Here is a 19,317-nt window from a genome sequence, read left to right as displayed (position 1 = left end):
TTGATGAAAAGAGTTAGATCAAAAGAGCCAATTAATATTTTAATCAAGGTTACACTTTTGCAATCAGGAAACTTTTTTTTCCCACAAAAATCAGCCATCTTTCAAATTAGAAAATCTGTTTCACAAACAATGAATCATGGAACACTACATCAAAAACTAATGAGGTATGGTGATTAACATACTAAAATTAAATTAAAAAAAAGAAAAAATCTGTTTCCTTTCAAATTATAATAATGTATATACCAACAAGCTTCACCACTTTCCAAAAAAAAGGACTGAAGAAAATGACTTTATGATTTGCTGTCTGCTGTGTCAAACCCCATCTCTATATAAATACACATGTATCTTTTAAAAAACTTATTTATAGGGGTACCTGGGTGTCATCTTCCTTCTGCTCAGGTCATGATCCTGGAGTCCTGGGATCAAGCCCCACATGGAGCTCCCTGCTCCATGAGGAGCCCACTTCTCCTTCTCCCTTTGCCTGCTACTCCCCCTGCTTGTGCTCGCATGCTCTCTCTCTCTCTGTGTCAAATAAATAAATAAAATCTTAAAAAAAAACAAACCTTATTTATATAGATGGCATTATGGTAGATAGGCTGTTCTTTGCCCTATATGTTTTTACTCAATGGTATTACGTGTTTATTTTTTCACATTAATACCTGTAAATCTTTTTAAAAATTATTTTTTTTAATTGACGTATGGTTGACCCACAATGTTACATTAGCTTCAGGTATACAGCGTAGTGATTGGCCAAGTTTATACATTATGCTGTGTTCACAAGTGTAGTGCCTGTTGTTCCCATACAGTGCTATTACACTTTCATTGGCTATATTCCTTATGACTTTTCATCCTTGTGGTTTATTCTTTCCATAACTGGAAGTGTAACTGGAAGTGTGTACCTCCCACTGCCTTTCATCCATTTTGCCCCGACCATCAGTTTTGTTCTCTGTATTTATGGATCTATTTCTGCTTCGTTTGTTTTGTTTTTTAGATTCCACATATAAGTGAAATCATAGTTTTGTCTTTCTCTGACTCATTTCACTTAGGATAGTACTTTCTAGTTCTGTCCATGTCACAAATGGCAAGACATGTAGATCTTCCTTTAATGGCTCAATAATATTACATTATATAGCTGTACTGTAATTTGGGTAATCAGTTTTCCATTGATAGGGTAGTTGTAGTTTTTTTTTTAACAGACAGTGCTGTAGTGAATTTTGATATAGGTCTTCTTTTGCTTTTGTTTTTGAACCTTTGTGTGTGAGTATGTCTGTAGGAGAGTCCTTGGCGTGGAATTGCTGGGTCAAATAATATGCACATTAAAATTTTTTAAGTATTGCCAAATTGCTTTTAAAATGGTATTAGTTTATCTTCCATTGCAGCACTGTAACAGGAATTTGAAAATGGTATAAGTTTTACTGAACTTAAAAGAGACTTTATACCTCATAATGGATAGTAGTGAATATCTTGCTATATTAATTTTTAAATCATAGAGAAAACTTTAAAGTATTCATAATCATGATTTCTCTTTCTCTCTGTCCCTCCCCTGTTCTTTACAGAGCAAATTATTCATGGAAGGATTTAGAAGCCTAAAAGAAGGAGAACCAGTGGAATTCACATTTAAAAAATCTTCCAAAGGCCTTGAATCAATACGGGTAACTGGACCTGGTGGGAACCCTTGTTTAGGAAGTGAAAGAAGACCCAAAGGGAAGACACTACAAAAAAGAAAACCAAAGGGAGATAGGTAATCATTTTACTTTGTTAGTTTATGAGTTTATTGTATTTGGGAAAAAATTCTGAAAATCTTTTTCAGTTTTATTATATTGGACTTAATACAATTTAACCAAAGTAAATAAAATGCCACCATTGTGTAGTTGAATAAACTTTATCAGGAATATAGGCTATCAGGATGCCTGGGTGGCTCAGTCGATTAAGTGGCTGCCTTCTGCTCAGTCATGATCCCATGGTCCTGGGATCCAGTCCCACAGTGGGCTCCCTTTTCAGCGGGGAGCCTGCTTCTCTCTCTGCCTGCCACTCCCCCTGCTTGTGCTCTCTCTCTTTCTCTCTCTGACAAATAAATAAATAAAATCTTTAAAGCAAAAAAGAATATAGGCTTCTTGCAATTTGAACTCTGCACTATTTCCACCAGATTGTTCTGAGATCACAAATGAAGAGTCAGGATTCCCAACAGACAGTGCTATCCCTCTGTACATCTTAACACCTCACCTGTTTTGTTCAAATGAAAATACCTTCATTGTTTTGTCTGTTTTTAAAAGATGACTCATGTATAAAAAATTCAAACAATATAAAAAGTATAAAGTCAGGAAAAAAAACCACTTGAAATCCTAAGGTGGGACTCATAATGTATATGCAGTATTTTAGAAACCTGAATTTTTTTTCATTTAACAGTATATCAAGGAACATTTCATATCAATCATTAGCACCTGCATAAGTTCCCACTGTGTGAATACACCAGAATTTATTTACTTATTTTTTTAAAGATTTTATTTATTTATTTGATAGAGAGATACACAGCGAGAGAGGAAACACAAGCAGGGGGAGTGGGAGAGGGAGAAGCAGGCTTCCTGCGGAGCAGGGAGCCCGATGTGAGGCTCGATCCCAGGACCCTGGGATCATGACCTGAGCCAAAGGCAGATGCTTAACGACTGAGCCACCTAGGTGCCCCCAGAATTTATTTTTTGAATGCACCAGAATTTAAACAGTGCTAAAGTAATTTTTTAAATTTAAGCTATTTTGAATATTTTGACCTTTTCAGTAGTACCACAGTGGGAATCTGTATATATACGTTTTTGAAAAATTGTCTGATTATATCTTTGGGATAAATATTGAAAAATGTGGATCAAAAACAAGGCATTTAAAAATTTTTGGTATCTATTTCCAAACTGTTCTCAAGAAATGATTAGGGCCAATATACAACCCCTTCAAAAAGGAGACTGTTCATAGAATGAGGTCATTTTATTTTTAAGATTTTTATTATTTTTTTAAGTAATCTCTGCACCCATCATAGGGTTCGAATTTACAATCCCAAGATCAAGAGTCACATGCTCTACCAACTGAGCCAGCCAGGCTCCCCTTAAATATAAATTTTTTTTTCCATAAGTTTATTTTTTAAAAGGCATATAGACAATAAACAAAGTAAGCAATCAGATCTTCACTTCTACCCAGCATTATCTGTCCTAGAATTTTCCATTAAGTTCCAGTCTCTAAACATCTTAAATTTCAATAATCGTCCTCTTCATCAGAGTCCATGACTCTTCTTCTGTTGAATTTAACTGTGGTTTTCTTTTCTGTTTGTTGGCTTACTTTTTCAAGGGTTTCTATTAAACCTTGTTCTGATACCTTCCCACTTGTCCATATCTTGCCATCTGTATGAGGTAATTCTCTACTGCTTTAGTTTTTTCGGGCTTTACAAGTGCTAAGTTACTGAATGGGGCCCGGGCTGACAGATCCAGGACTTGAGCTAAGATGCTGTTTCTCATTTCTGCTTCCCTGTGCTTTGCCTCCGTTGTGCTGCGTCACCAGGATCCCGGTGCGTCGCCTGCAGTCCGGCCGGCCTCTCCTTCCTCAGAGCCTCCAGCCCCTCCTCTGCCGTGCTGCGGCGGTCCGGGGTTGAGCAGCCGTGGCCATGCTCCGAGGGCTCTCGCTTAAATATACGTTTTTGAATGTTTTTTCAATTTATTTTATTTTTTAAGATTTTATTTATTTGAGAGACAGAGACAGAGATATGAGAGAGAGAGCACAAGCGGGGAGGAGAGGGAGAAAGAAGCAGGCTGCCCGTGAGCAGGAAACCTGATGTGGAGCTCGATCCCAGGACCCTGAGATCATGACCTGAGCCAAAGGCAGATGCTTAACTGACTGAGCCACCCAGTCACCCCTGATTTTTTTTTTTAAAGTGGGCTCCATACCCATATGGGGCTTGAACTCAGAACCCTGAGATCAAGAGTCACATGCTCTACCAGCTGAGCTAGCCAGGCAACCCTGAATGATGTCATTTTAAAAATCTTTTCCAGGGCACTTGGGTGGCTCAGTTGATTGGGTGTCCAATTCTTGATTTTGGTTCAGGGTCATGGGATTGAGCCCCGCATCAGGCTCTGTGCTCAGTAGGGAGTCTGCTGGAGATTCTTTCTTTCCCTTTCCCTCTGCCTTTCCCCCTGCTCATGCATGCGTTTTCTCTCTCTCAAATAAATAAATATAAATAAATAAATCTTTAAAAAAATCTTTTCCAATGATATAGGTTAAGAGATACAGCTCATTTTTTTCTTTTGCATCCTTTGATTAGATTAGAGGTCAAATATATTTTTATGTCAATTTTCATTTTTTTCTTCCATGAATTGTATGTTTCTTGTCCTTTGCTCATTTTTCTATCAAGGTGTTCATTTGCTATTATTGATTTGGAAGTTCGCTGTTTAGGAAAGAACTGTTTTCTTTTTTCCCACTATGAAAAACCCAGTTCTTCCCTACTGTTTTTCTCTTGTGTATCTGCTTTACTTTTACACAGCACTTGCTTTCTGACACCAAAAGTGTGGAGATTTTTACCCCCACACCAAACTGTTCTCCACAACACCAGCTGGATGTCCTACAGTCCCCTCACTCAATTCTGAGGCAGTTTCATTAATGCAAAGAGATAATGGTAGTTCAGATTGGGATGGTAGCAGTAGAGGTGAGGAACAAAAATCCTGACATTGTGAATGTAGAGACAACAGGATTTACTATTGGATCAGATGTGGGCTGTGAGAGAAAGTGAATATTCAGGATGATTCCAAGGTTTGTTTGGCCTGACCAGCTAGAAGGATGGAGGGATCATTTACCAAGAGGGAGAAGACTAGGGAAGGAGCAGGAAATCGGAAGTATGGTCTCAGATATATATATAAGCTGGAGATTTATAGTAGACATCCAAATGGGAAAATAGATATGGCAGATGGATACATGAGTATGGAGTTCCAGGACTATAGACAAAAACTTGGCAATAGTCAACAGAAAGATATTTACAGCCTTAAGACTGAATGAAATCACTGTCAGAGTGAGTACACATGGAAAAGAGAAGACAGCCCAGCCCTGGGGCACTCTAGCACTTAGGGAGCAGGAAGAGTAGGAGGAATAGCAAAAGGCATTAGGTTAGAAGGAGGGAAATGGGAAAATCAAGAGGATTTTGTCTCAGAAGTCAAGGAAAGAAGTATTTCAAGAAGGAAGGGGTCTCTGGTGTTGGAAATGGTGCTGATGGTGAAATGATTAAGATGACCACCAAGACTTGAGCATTTAGCAACAAGGAAGTCACTGGTGAAGTTGACAAGCTCGGATTCAGTGGACTGTTGGGAGTGAAAGTCTAAGCGGGTTGTGTTCAACAGAAGGAAAGGAGAGGAAGTGGAGACAGCAAGTATAGACAATTTTTTGAGTTTTCCTATAAATGAGAGCAGAAAAATGAAGCAGCAGCTGAGGCAAAGAACGTATAGCCTGCTAATGTGTCAGTGGGAATGGTCCAGTAGAAAATGAAGATTGAGCATGCAGGAAAGAGGAGGACAATTGCTGGAGTGATTTCCTTGCTTGGGAGAGGAGGTTTGGAGATTTAAAAAGAAAGAAGGTATGAAATAGGAAATTAAGGAGTGCCTGTGTGGCTCAGTAGGTTAAGTGTCTGACTCTTGGTTTCGGCTCAGGTCATGATCTCATGGGTTGTGAGATCGAGCCCCATGTCAGGCTCCACGCTCAGCACGCTCTGCTTAAAGATTCTCTTCCTCTGCCTCTCCCCCAACTCAGGTGTGTACACTGTCCCCACCCCCCTGTCTCAATAAATACATAAGTCTTTTAAAAAATTTTGAAATAGGAAATTAAAAGAGGGCATTATGGAGAAAAGGTAGAATTCCAGGCTATACCAAAAACCCACTGACGATTAGTGGACATGAATTTAAAGTAGTGTCAGTCAGTATGATTGTTTTTTCTCCAGCCACTGGTGACTTCATGGCTACAACTGTGAAATAGAAAGATGGATTTAATTAGAGTTGGGGCTTTCCTAGTTGAGAATAACAAAGGGAGAGAAGGGAGGGCACGGACGATGTATGCAAGGGAGCAGTTGTAATGATGGATAATGCAGTATAAACTAGGTAAGGAGTGAGGACACTGAAAAAGTGGCAGGCTTGTGTTGTGTGGGTTACAGATGGGGTTCTAGAATTGCTGCAGATGGGGTGTTAGAAAGAATGAGAGGGTAGAAGTTGGTGGTGATCAGAGGGTGAATAACTCCTTCAAGATCTCCTGTTTGTTGTGTGCCTTACTGCGATGAAAGCTTTTACACAATTTGGTATCTAATGATTTCCAACTGCATAGTTCAGGACGTTTATAATTTTTGTCATAGGATTAGCAATTCCAGTTTTCTGTGTGCCACCGTTTTTGTAAAGTGACAGAGGCAAACTGCAATAAAATAGTCAAATAAGCAGCACAGAGGCTCCTGTATAGAAACTGAAACAGAGAGAGAGCAGGATGTGGCAGTGTTAACTGACGTTCGGAAGAGTCTCCAAGGCACTGATTTGCTCCCTAAATAAAGACCTCAGAGATCTTTGGTAACTTTCTTGGTTTCTTCTATGATTATTAACTATGTCTACTTCTGGAGAAAGCCTTAATAATGAGAATAAAATTGTGCTTTGATCCAGATTTTCATGTTTATTAGCTTAGTTATGTAAAATATCCTCAAAAATCTTAAAATATTCTGGATTTTCTAGTCACTTCCCATTATCTATTTTTGTTGCATTTTTTTCCTTAAGAATTTTTTTATTTCAAAGAACCAGCTCTTGGATTAATTTCTCTTACATTGTTTTCTCTTAATGTTTTGTGTGATTCTTCTTACTGTTTCCTTCCATTTTAAGTTTTTAATTTTTAAAAAAAATTTTAAGTAGGCTCTAAGCCCAATGTGGGGCTTGAGCTCATGACCCTGAGAACAAGAGTCACATGCTCTGCTCACTGACCCAGCCAGTCACCCACCCCCCGCCTTTTACTTTTTATTATGAAAATTTTCAGAATACAAAAAAGTTGAAAAAAATGGTATGGTCATCACCCATATATACCCATATCTATATTTCAATAATTGTAAACATTGTGGAAATTTTTTAAAACTTTAAAGTATACTATAGGGCACCTGGGTGGCTTAGTCGTTAAGTGTCTGCCTTCGGCTCAGGTCATGGTTGCAGGGTCCTGGGATTGAGTCCTGCATCGGGCTCCCTGCTCAGCGGGAAGCCTGCTTCTCCTCTCCAGCCTGCTTCTCCCCCTGCTTGTACTCCCTCTCTCTGTCAAATAAATAAATAAAATATTTTTTAAAAAAATGAAGTATACTATAGATGCATAACAGTGTAATATCATGCCTCATCATCCCTATCAAAATAGTACTTCCTTAATAACATCTAATACCTGATCCATTCTAAAATTTCCCCAGTTGTCCAAAATTTATCTTTTGCGGCTGCTTTTTTCAAATCAGAATGCAATTAAGGAACATGGCTTTCAGTTAGTTATATATGTCTTTTATTAAAATATTTTATTTATTTATTTTAGATGGGGGAGGGGCAGTAGGAAAGGCAGAATCTCAAGTAGACTCCCTGCCGAGCGCGGAGCCCAACATGGGGCACGATTCCATGACCCCGAGATCATGACCTGAGCCAAAACCAAGAGTCAATTGCTCAACCAACTGAGCCACCCAGGCACCCCTAGTTTTATATGTCTTAAATCTCTTGTAGTCTAGAACAGCCCTTCCCTACACACACACACATGCTTTTTAGGAAGGAATTCTATGACATTAACTTGTTAAAGAGACTAAGCCAACTGTCTTGTAGAAGGTGCCATAATTGGGATTCATGCTAGTGTTTTTATTTTTTTTTATTTTATTTTTTTTAAAGATTTATTTATTTGAGGGAGCAAGAATGAGAGATAGCACGAGAGGGAAGAGGGTCACAGGGAGAAGCAGGCTCCTCACCGAGCAGGGAGCCCGATGCGGGACTCGATCCCGGGACTCCAGGATCATGACCTGAGCCGAAGGCAGTCGCTTAACCGACTGAGCCACCCAGGCGCCCCATGCTAGTGTTTTTAAACTTGTTTCTCCAACACTTATGTTTCCTTTAAATTGGAAGTATTACAAAAATGTGTATCTTGAACCTAACAAAATCCTTTCAATCTAACTTTCGGTTTACAGACAATATAAGGGTGAGAGGGACAAGTGGAAAAACACCAGGATGAATCCAGATCATAGCCTGAGTCTATCTAATAGTTCTTTATGATTAGATTGAGCTTGTTCATCTTTGACAAGAATGTCGTGGAAGTGATGCTGTGTTCTTCTCCTTGTATTGTATCAGATGGCAGAAGATTTTTATTTTTCCCACTACTTTTTCTTTTCATAATTAATTAGCAACTTGTGATGAGATGCTTTGAGGCTATGTAAATAACCCATTCTTTCAGACTTTCCATTTTTCATTTATTTATTGTCTCAATACAGATCATGAGTTTCTGTTTCTTTCAGTAAATTATATTATTTATTTTAATGCTCAGATTTTTCAGATTCTGTCCCTAGGAGACCCTTCCAGCTGGTTTCTGTGTCCTTTATTTATTTATTTTTTAATTTTTAATTTTTTTTATTATGTTCAGTTAGCCAGCATATACTACATCATTAGTTTTTGATGTAGTGTTCAATGATTCATCAGTTGCGTATAACACCCAGTGCTCATCACAACATGCACCCTCCTTAATACCCATCACCCGGCTACCCCATCCCCCTACCCCCGCTCCCTTCTGCGTCCTTTTGACATGTCCTCATAATTTTTTGAGTATTTCTTACTTACTGGCATATGATACTTTCAAACTCATAGCCTATAAAATATTTAAAATAACAATATTAAATAATTGCTGTGGTTTGCTAAGTATTGGAAAGCTAGAATTCCAGTTAATTTCTATTTTAAAAAGTAAGCATTTCTGTTTATCTTGTTTGCTTAGAGAGTTGTTTTTATTTTATTTTTTAAATTGTGATATAGTAAAATTGACTTTTTTCTTTTGGTGCACAGTTCTATAAATTTTTACAGATGTGTTCTTGTAGTTACCATCATAATCTGGATTCAGAACAATCACCCCCCTAATTTCCCTTTTTTGCTTTAAAGTAGGCTCCATGCCTAGTGTGGAGCCTAGCACAGGGCTTGAGCTCACGACCCTGATATTGATATCAAGAGTCAGACGCTTAACTGACTGAGCCACCCAGGTGTCCTGACCCTCTGTCTTTTTGTTTTTCCCTCTGTTTTTTGTAGTTACTACTCCTCCACATAAAACCCTTGGCCACCAATGACCTATTCTCTATCACTGTAATTTTGTGTTTTCATAAGTAGAAGTGGAATTGTACCTTTTTTCCCCTCAATTTTCTTAGATAAATAGGTGTTCAATGTAATGATTTCATATATGTGTATATTGGGAAATGATTATCACAATAAGTTTAGTTAACACCCATCACTTCACAGTTACAGTTTGTATCTTATGATGAGAACTTTGAAGATTTACAATAGCAACTTTCAAATACACTATACAGTAGTATTGTTAACTTTAGTCACCATGCACTACTGTACATTAAACCTCAGAACTTATTTGTCTTATGACTACAGGTTTGTATCTTTTGATCACCTTCATCTGTTTTACCCAGTCCCCAGCTCCACCTCTGGCAACCACCAATCTGTTCTGTTTCTATGAGTTTGGTTCCTTTAGATTCCGATATAAGTAAGGTGATACAGTATTTATCTTACTCTGTCTGACGTCTTTCACCCAGGATAATGCTTTCAAAATCCATACAAATTGTCCCAAATGACAGAATTTCCTTCCTTTTTTATGGCTGATTAATATTCATGTGTGTGTATGTGTGTGTATCTCACATTTTCATCATCCATTCATTTGTCGGTAGGCTCTTTAGTTTGTTTCTGTGTCTTAGCTATTGTAAATAATGCTGCAGAGGTCGTGCGTGGAGCAGGGCAGAAATCTCTTTGAGATAATGATTTCATTTCCTTTGAATATATACCCAGAAGTGAAATTGCTGGATCATATGGTAGTTCTATCTTTAATTTTTTGAAAAACCTCCACATTGTTTTCCATTTTGACTGAACTAATTTATATTCCCACCAACAGTGGGACAGTTGGGTGCAGAGAACCAGGAGTGGGGAGGATGGCAATATACACTTCCCAGATACTTAAAAAGCTGTTCAAGGGGTGCCTGGGTGGCTCAGCCGTTAAGCGTCTGCCTTCGGCTCAGGTCATGATCCCAGGGTCCTGGGATCGAGCCCCTCATCGGGCTCCCTGCTCAGCGGGAAGCCTGCTTCTCCCTTTTGCACTCCCCCTGCTTGTGTTCCCTCTCTCACTGTGTCTCTATCAAATAAATAAATAAAATATTTTTTTTAAAAAGCTGTTCAAAAGAAACTGTGATGTAGGAAAATGCAATACAAGTGAAAATAAGGAGCAGCAGTGATGAGTCTGGTGTACATGTAGCCTCCCTTCCCTTCCATCGACAGTGCACAAGCGTTCCCTTTTCTCCACATCCTCACCAACATTTGTTATTTCTTGTCTTTTTGTTAATAGCCAGGTGTGAGGTGATGTCTTATTGTGCTTTTGATTTGACTTTACCTGATGATTAGTGATATTGAGCACCTTTTCATGTACCTGTTGGCCATTTGTATGTTTTCCTTGGAAAAATATCTATTAAGTTCCTCTCTCCACTTTTAATCAGATTGTTTGTTTGTTTGCTAATGAGTTGTATGAGTTCTTTATATATTTTGAATATTAACCCTTCATCAGATATATGATTTGCAAATATTTTCTCCCATTCTATAGGTTGCCTTTGCATTTTGTTAATCGTTTCTTTCGTTGTATAGAAATTTTTTAGTTTTATTTAGTTGATTTATTTTTGCTTTTGTTGTCAAATCCAAAAAGTCATTGCCAAGACTGATGTCGGAGAGCTTAAACCTTATGTTTTCTTCTAGGAGTTTGTGGTTTCACGTCTATCTTCAAGTCTTGAATCTATTTTGAGTTGGTTTTTGTGCATGTTGTAAGATAGTGGTCCAGTTTCATTTTTGGCATGTGACTGCCCAGTTTTCCCAACACAATTCATTGAGGAGACTGTCCTTTCCCCATTGTATATTCTTGGTTCCTTTGTCATTAATTAATTGGCCATATATGTGTGAGTTTATTTCTGATCTTTCTGTTCTGTTTCATTGATCTGTGAGTCTGATTTTATGCCAGTACCATACTGTTTGATAACTATTCTTTTATAATACAGTTTGAAATCAGAGAGTGCAATGCCACCAACTTTGTTCTTCCTCAAGGTCTCTTTGGCTATTCAGTGTTTTTGTGGTTCCATCCAAATTTTAGGTGTGCTATTTCTGTGAAAACTGCCTCTGAGGGGCACCTGGGCAGGCTCAGTCGTTAAGCGTCTGCCTTCGGCTCAGGTCATGATCCCAGGGTCCTGGGATCGAGCCCCGCATCAGGCTCCCTGCTCTGCGGGAAGCCTGCTTCTCCCTCTCCCAATCCCCCTGCTTGTGTTCCCTCTCTCGCTATGTCTCTCTCTGTCAAATAAATAAATAAAATCTTAAAAAAAAAAAGAAAAGAAAACTGCCTCTGGAATTTTGATAGGAATTCCATTGAATCTGTAGATCACTTTGGGTGATATGGACATTTTAACAATATTAATTCTTCCAGTCCGTGAGCACAGAATAGCTTTTCACTTATTTGTAAATGTTTTCTTCAATTTTTTTCATTAATGTCTTGTAGTTTTCAGTGTATAGATCTTTCACCTCCTTTGTTGAATTTATTCCTAGGTATTTTATTCTTTCTGATGCAATTGTATATGAGACTGTTTTCTTAACTTCTCCTTCTGATAGTTCATTATTAGTGTATAGGAACCAAATGATTTCTGTATATTGATTTTATATTCTGCAACTTTACTGAGTTTGTCTATTAGTTCTAACAATGTTTTGGTGGGATCTTTTGAGGTTTCTATATCATGTCATCTGCAATTGGAGACAATTTTACACCTTCCTTTCCAACTTCGAAGACTTTTTTTTTTTCTTGTTTAACTGCTTTGGTTAGGGCTTCTAGTACTATGTTGAATAAAAGTGGCATGAGTGGGCATCCTTGTCTTGTTCCTGATCTTGAAAGAAAAACTTTCAGCTTTTTACCATTGTATAATGTTAAGCTGTGGGCTTGTCATATATGGCTCTTACCATGTTGGGGTGTGTTTCCTCTATACCCACTTTATTATGAATGGATGTTGAATTGTGTCCGATGTTTCTTCTGCATCTATTGAGATGATCATATGACTCTTATTCTCCTTTTTGCTCATATGATGTATTACATTTATTGATTTGTAGATGTTAAACCATCCTTGTAATTCAGGAATAAATCCCACCTGATAACAATGTATGATCCTTTTAATGTATTGTTGAATTCAATTTTTTAATATTTTGTTGAGGATTTTGCATTTATATTCATCAGGGATACTGACCTGTAATTTTCTTTTCTTACAGTATCCTTGTATGGTTTTGGTATCAGGGTAATGCTAGCCTGATAAAATGGGTTTGGAAGTGTTCCCTTCTCTTCTTTATTTTTAAAGTGTTCCATTTGAAGTGGATTGGATGCGGGGCTCAGGTCATGATCCCAGGGTCCTGGACTTTTCCTTGTTAGGAAATTTTTAATTACTCCTTAGTAGTAATTGGTGTACTCAGTGGAGCGATGCAGTCCTGGACTTTTCCTTGTTAGGAAATTTTTTATTACTCCTTGGTAGTAATTGGTGTACTCAGATTTTTTATTTCTTCATAATTCAGTCTTGGTAGGTTGCATGTTTCTAGGAATTTATCCATTTCTTCTAGGTTGTCCAATTTGTTGGTGTATAATTCTTCATAGTCTGTTTTGAGCCTTTTTATTTCTGTTATCAGTTATAATGTCTCCTCTTTTATTTCTAATTTCATTTATTTGAATCCTCTCTCCTTTTTTCGTGGTAAGTGTAGCTAAAGACTTTTCTGTTTTATTTTATTTTATTTTATTTTATTTTATTTTATTTTATTTTATTTTATTTTATTTAAGATTTTATTTATTTATTTGACAGAGAGAGAGAGAGAGAGACAGTGAGAGAGGGACTACAAGTAGGGGGAGTGGGAGAGGGGGAAGCAGGCTTCCTGCGGAGTAGGGAGCCTGATGCAGGGCTCAATCCCAGGACCCTGGGATCATGACCTGAGCTGAAGGTAGATGCTTAACGACTGAGCCACCCAGGCGCCCTCTATTTTATTTTATATTTTAAACATTTTATTAATTTATTTGTCAGAGAGAGAACACAAGCAGGGAGAGCGGTAGGCAGAGGGAGAAACAGGCTCCCCAAGGTGGGACTTGATCCCAGGATCCCGGATCATGACCTGAGCCGAAGACAGACATTTAACCGACCTAGCCACCCAGGCATCCCAGGCTTTTATATTTTATCTTTTCAAAGAACTGGCTCTTAGTTTCACTGATTTTTCTTTTGTCTTTTTAGTTTCTATTTCATTTATTTCCACTCTGGTCTTTGTTATTTCCTTCCGTCTACTAATTTGGGCTTAAGTTTGTTTGTAACCTTTTGAAGTTGGCTTTTTTCACTCAGCATAATGACTTTGAAATTCATCCAAGTTGTTGAGTGTATCAATAGCTCATGCCTTTTTATTGCTTAGTAGTATTCCATTGAATGTATGTAACACTGTATATCCATTCATCTATGAGAGGACATTTGACTTGTTTCCAGTTTGATGATTATGAACAAAGCTGTTACAAGCATTTGTATACAGGTTTTCTTGAGAACTAAGTTTTCATTTATCTAGGAGTGGATTGCTGGATAATATGGTCATAGGTGTGTATTTAGTTTTATAAGAAAATGCCAATTTTTTTTCAGAGTGTTGGTACTATTTTGAATTCCCATCAACAGTATATGAATTCCAGCTGCTCTATATCTTTGTCAGCATTTGATATTATCAGAATTTTTAAAAATTTTAACCATTCTAATAGATGTATAGTGATATCTCATCATGGTTTTAATTTTCATTTCCCTTATGGCTACCGATATTGACATTTTTAAATGTTTTTGTGTCATCCTTATATCTTTGGTGAAGTGTCTGTTCGTACCTTTTGCCCATTTTTACTGGATTGTTTGTTATAGTTGCATTTTGAGAGCTCGTATAAAACTTGTGGATACTCGTCCTTTGTCAGACATATGACTCACAGATTTTTTTTTTTCCTGAGTTTGTGGCTTATTTTTCCACTGTCTTAAATATCTGTCACAGAGCTAAAGTTTTACAGTTTGATAAGGACCCTTATCAATCTCTTATTTTATGTCATGTTTATTTGGTGTTATGTTTAAGAAATTATTGCTTATGTCAGGACACAGAGATTTTTTTCCCCATGTTTTCTTATTGTAGTTTTATAGTTTTATGTTTTACATTTACATAACAATCTGTTTAGAGTTAATTTTTGTATGGGATTGAGGTTTAGGCTCATATTTTGTTTATGAATAGTATGAATTGCTCAAACACCATCTGTCCAAAAGAATATCTCTTTTTTCTTGGAATGTTTTAAATTACAAAGTTTAATCTGATTTCTGTCATTTCAGGTTAAAAAATTAAAACTCTATAAAATTTTTATTACATGGAATTAACATATTTAACAAACTTGAAATTTGGTTCCATCACTGAAAAGAAAGTATTTGTTCAATTCTAAATATCATATATATTATATATATATATGTAGAACCATATTTTGTGAAGATTTATGTCTTTGTGGCAAGAATTATAAAATAATTTTAAGGATTCTATCTTAATTTTACATAAACTATCTACAAAAGAAAGTGGGATTATTTTTTTTCTTTGTCTTAAAATTCTGCTGAATTTAGTGTACAGTTACCAGTGTCCAGTTACTCAGTAGCAGTGTTATTTTCTCTTATTTTAAATCCTCCACATTTAAAATGTTTTAGAAAAATTTCAAATGAAATAATTTCAGATTTATTTTTGCCATTTATTTTTTTATGTACATTATCAAAAGAGTAGAGATTTAATGACCCCTATAAAGCTCTCTTTATAATAAAATGAAGGTTGTAGTTAATTTAAAACTTTATTTTTCCCCTCAAAATCTGGCCTATACTTGATAACTTTTATTTTTTATAAAGCCACAATTTACTGTGAAGTAAAAGAAGAAACTTCTAACAGAATGAAATTGTGGGGAAAGACGGTAAAATGATTCTTTTATTTGCCACTGTTAATTTTTAGAATTTATGTGGAATTATCATATCAGGCTATAATAAAGAATTAAATGTTTCATGTAATAAAATTTTAGTTTATATTAACAAATGTATTATATTAGTAAAAATGATGTGGACTGAAACAGATGGTCTGGAAATCTTTCAATGAAGATTAAATGATTTTAACCACTAATGATTAAGGAATAAAAAATACATGTAAGCTTTAAAAACATTTGAAGTGCATATATATGTGGTAAATGTATATATTGGTTGTATACATGTAAGCTTCATTTTTTTTTTTTGGTTTATGGTTTCTTTTATTACCTCCTTTTTTATTCTAAATTTTTTCTAGGGTAGGGACTATTTTCTTTGTTCTCCTTAACCTTCCACATCTTTTGACCCAACCACACAGTCCAAGAAGTGCTGTTCATTACAATGCAGTTCCTTTCAACAATGTTGACCTGAGATTTTTAAAATAACAAAATATAATACCAATATTCTGCTTTCATTTCATTTCAAGCAATATTTCATTTGCATCACCGCATTAGCACATTTGATTAAGCTTTTTGATTTTTCTTCATGAGTTGAAGTTTTAATATATTTTGTTTAGAAAGAAGGTCAATTGTTACGATGTTCCGTATTACTGCTTTTCACGTTGAAGTGTAAGAAATTCCTTTCATTTGATCATATTAAAAAGATTTGTTTGTCATTTTTAAGATGTTCTTCATGTAGACTTAAAAACTAATTATGAAATTTGACATTCCTTATAGTCCAGTATTAAAGTGGTATTAAATGGCACATTTGTAGTCAAAAAGACCAAGGTGAATATAAACAGAATCTCATTATATATGTCTAATTTATTCTCAGCTTGGAAGAACTAACTTGCCTTTTGTTTAAAAATGAAAGTGAAGATATATGATGGTAAAGTTATTTTTACATGGCCATAATTTTTTTATTTCAAATTCCTTAAATTTGCAAAAAGGTTTTGGAAGCCATAAAATTTTTTTAAATCTGCTTAGGATTTTCTCATTGAAAGACTGTATATTTTCATTTATTTATTAAAAAGAAAAAATATTTATTTAATGCCCTTATTTACCTTTAGAGCAAGTGAGCTCAAAACTAACTAGTGGTCACCCTCTTCTACCCCCTCCCCCACCTACCTCAGCAGTATAACATCTTTCTCTCATTATTTTTGTGGTATAACTTGAAGTTTTTCAGGTACTTTATAGGTAGGAATTATAGTGCTATCTTTTTTTCATTTTGAAATCTACATACATAGCATCACTAAAAATAATAAATCTACTTAACTTTATGATGCCATTTTATTAAGGATATCTGTTTCATATTAAAAGTTCTTCAGTGATTTTATTTTCATATTTATTATATCCTAGAACCTGCTCCCAAAAGAAAAAGAAAAATGCTTTTTAGATGCTGGAGATATTTGAGAACTGTAAATCAACAAATTCCAATAAATAACTGTTTCACCCTGATACTTGTGTGATTAGATTTAGGAATTTGCTGTTTAGTAGGTTCCTATTGTGGAAGAGAAATCTCTCAGGCATGAATTGATAGTCCAGATCCTTTGAGGTCTGTCTATTCTGACCTATGACCCCTATTCTTACAAGGTCAACATCTGAGGGCAGGAGATTAAGGCAGTTTAAAGACCGGAATGGTAAATGGAATGGAAAAATTAGCCAGCACATTTTGGGTGCAAAACATCAAAGTCATCAAATAGTTTGCTTATTTTAAACCTGGCTTATGGGTGTAACAAGCTAATTTTACTGTTTTTGTTGGAATCAGAAAAATTTAGTGGCCATAATTGAAGATTCTATTTAATAATAAATTTTAACTGTATAGTACAAATTAAGTTCACCAAGCTTAACCTCAAAATATCAGAAAATACAAAAATAGCTTGTCAGTTTCAACACATTTTAGTCTTGTGTCCAGTTTGGATATTTAATTTAAACTTAAACTGGAATAACATTTGCTTTAGCTTTTACTACAAAATAATTTTAGTTTATCAACAATGTTGAATAAAATGTATGTGCACCTATATTGGCTGATAATTGGAAAGTGACAGGATTTAGTTGTAATTATATACTATTGACTTTTAAGAAAAATGTATTTTTGAGTGGTAGTGGTAGAAAATAGAAGAAAGTAAATTGGTCAAGCAGAGACAATTTCTCCTTTGTCTTTCTTAGACTTTGGTCTTTTATCTTTTACTTTTCCCTCTTAAAATGTTCCTTTAATTGTGTTTCATTGTAATTGCAAAATATAGACTTTAAATCTTAGTTAGTATGTTTTGGTCCCTTGTAAACAATTCCCCACCATCCTTTATTTCACATTTGTTTGTATCCTGGACAGCTGTGGATTTGCATCTTCTGCTTCCTACTAATGACTGGCAAGAGCTGAAGTTGAATAACTGAACTGTTGCATCAAAGTTTCCATTCATCTATATAGTGACTAAGGGCATTAGTAAAACCAATGGAATACCCACATTCCCTTAATTCTTAAGCATTTTTTATTCTACCCCAAATTTTCCTTATTGTAGACTTAATTTTAGGGTGGTTTCCCAAGTCCTTTCTTCTTGTGATTATTTTGCCAGAGATCTCTTAATGAGGCAATTATAGTTGTTTCCTTCATTCACATTATCTTAGCAGATGCTCTCCCTGCTGTGACCTCTGTTCAGACTGGGCAGACAATGTGCCATTCTCATCACCCTGCACAAGACATTGTGTGGGGCTGAGCTTCCTTTGGCGCTGCATAGGTCTCCCCAGATGCATGATGAGAATGGGCAGAAGCCAAGTGGCAAATCATCACAAATTTTAAGTTGATTTTCTGATTGCTGTTTTATTCTAAGCATAATAAATAGTAAAGTAATGCAGAAAAAAATGTTCCAGAAGCAACTTTAATGATATTTCAAGTAGAAATTGTGGGTTTAACAAATAACTTTATATGATTTTTCTTCCTTTAGACTGTGGTCTTGGTGAAAGTGAGATCAAATATTCATAGTATGGTTTCAATATAAGAGTTTATGAGAATTGCCTAATAGTTCAAAATTTGGAGATCCTTTCAAAAAAGGAAATTAATTTAGCCTCTAATACTAAGGATGTATATTTTTAATGAAGATATGACATTCTTCAGAGTATCACTTTTAAATTTATAAAACAAATCATGTTTATATCCGCTATGGTATCCACTGTGTTTCTGTGTGAACTCAATAAGGACTGATTAAGATGAAGACTAATCAACCAAAAATTTCCATTCTTTACACTGCTAAATCCCTCCAATGAAATACTAGTCCTAAGCCCCAAGCCCAAGTAACAATCCAGGGAATTACAAAGTTGTTAGCAGCTTTGAGCTAGCCTTTATTCTCCATTAATAAGGTAGTACAAGTCAAATTTTGTTCTGATGAATCTGAAGAGCCTATGCAAAGGTTCTTTCAAATTTATACTGGAATTTTAATTTTTTGAAATTTGGTTAAAATAAACAGATTGAGAGTTATGACTTGAACTGTATTCATACTATAATGAAATTTTCTTTTATTGGTATAAATAGGATTACCTTATTTTTATTATTATTTATAATGTATAAATTTTAATCTGCTTGCACTTACCAGTAAAAAGTAGTAATTTAGTAAATCAGGTTCTATTTTAGTAAAATCAGATTCATAATAAGTTTTAACATAAAGTAATGTTTTTAACATATACATTTTCACATAATGAAGGACTGTTTTTAAAGTGTAAGTCCTTTACATATAAGCAGAGAATAAGTATTTAATTTAGAAAATGTTTTGTAAAGGGAAAATTTTCTTGCCATCATCTTAAAAGAAAATCTCAAGTCAAACAAGAATTCAAGAATTTTGGCCTCTAAAATTTTTAAGCATAGTCTTGCTGTTGTATGATTATTTTAAATATATGAGTTAATAAAGAACAAAACCCAGGTCTTGTTTTCCTTCCTTTTGGGAGGGAGTTAGCGTTGACTCTTAGTGGCTATGGAAAATGTTAAGAATCCCTAGAAATGCTAAAAATTTTACTTAGCCTTTCCATGAAGGCTAA

The 19,317-nt window shown here is 35.5% G+C and overlaps 1 protein-coding gene across 1 annotated transcript in view; it reads left to right on the top strand.

Moving 5' to 3' along the window:
- The window catches only part of LIN28B (lin-28 homolog B), a 118,305-nt gene that overhangs the window by 58,633 nt on the left and 40,355 nt on the right, over nucleotides 1-19,317 (top strand). Inside the window, exon 3 of the mRNA XM_027603369.1 lies at nucleotides 1,557-1,741. Coding sequence (XP_027459170.1) covers nucleotides 1,557-1,741 — 185 coding nt within the window. The remainder of the gene's footprint in view (nucleotides 1-1,556; nucleotides 1,742-19,317) is intronic.

This window comes from Zalophus californianus, chromosome 7 (assembly GCF_009762305.2).
Source record: "Zalophus californianus isolate mZalCal1 chromosome 7, mZalCal1.pri.v2, whole genome shotgun sequence".
Classification (NCBI taxonomy): domain Eukaryota; kingdom Metazoa; phylum Chordata; class Mammalia; order Carnivora; family Otariidae; genus Zalophus; species Zalophus californianus.
This window is presented reverse-complemented; position numbering and strand designations above follow the sequence as displayed.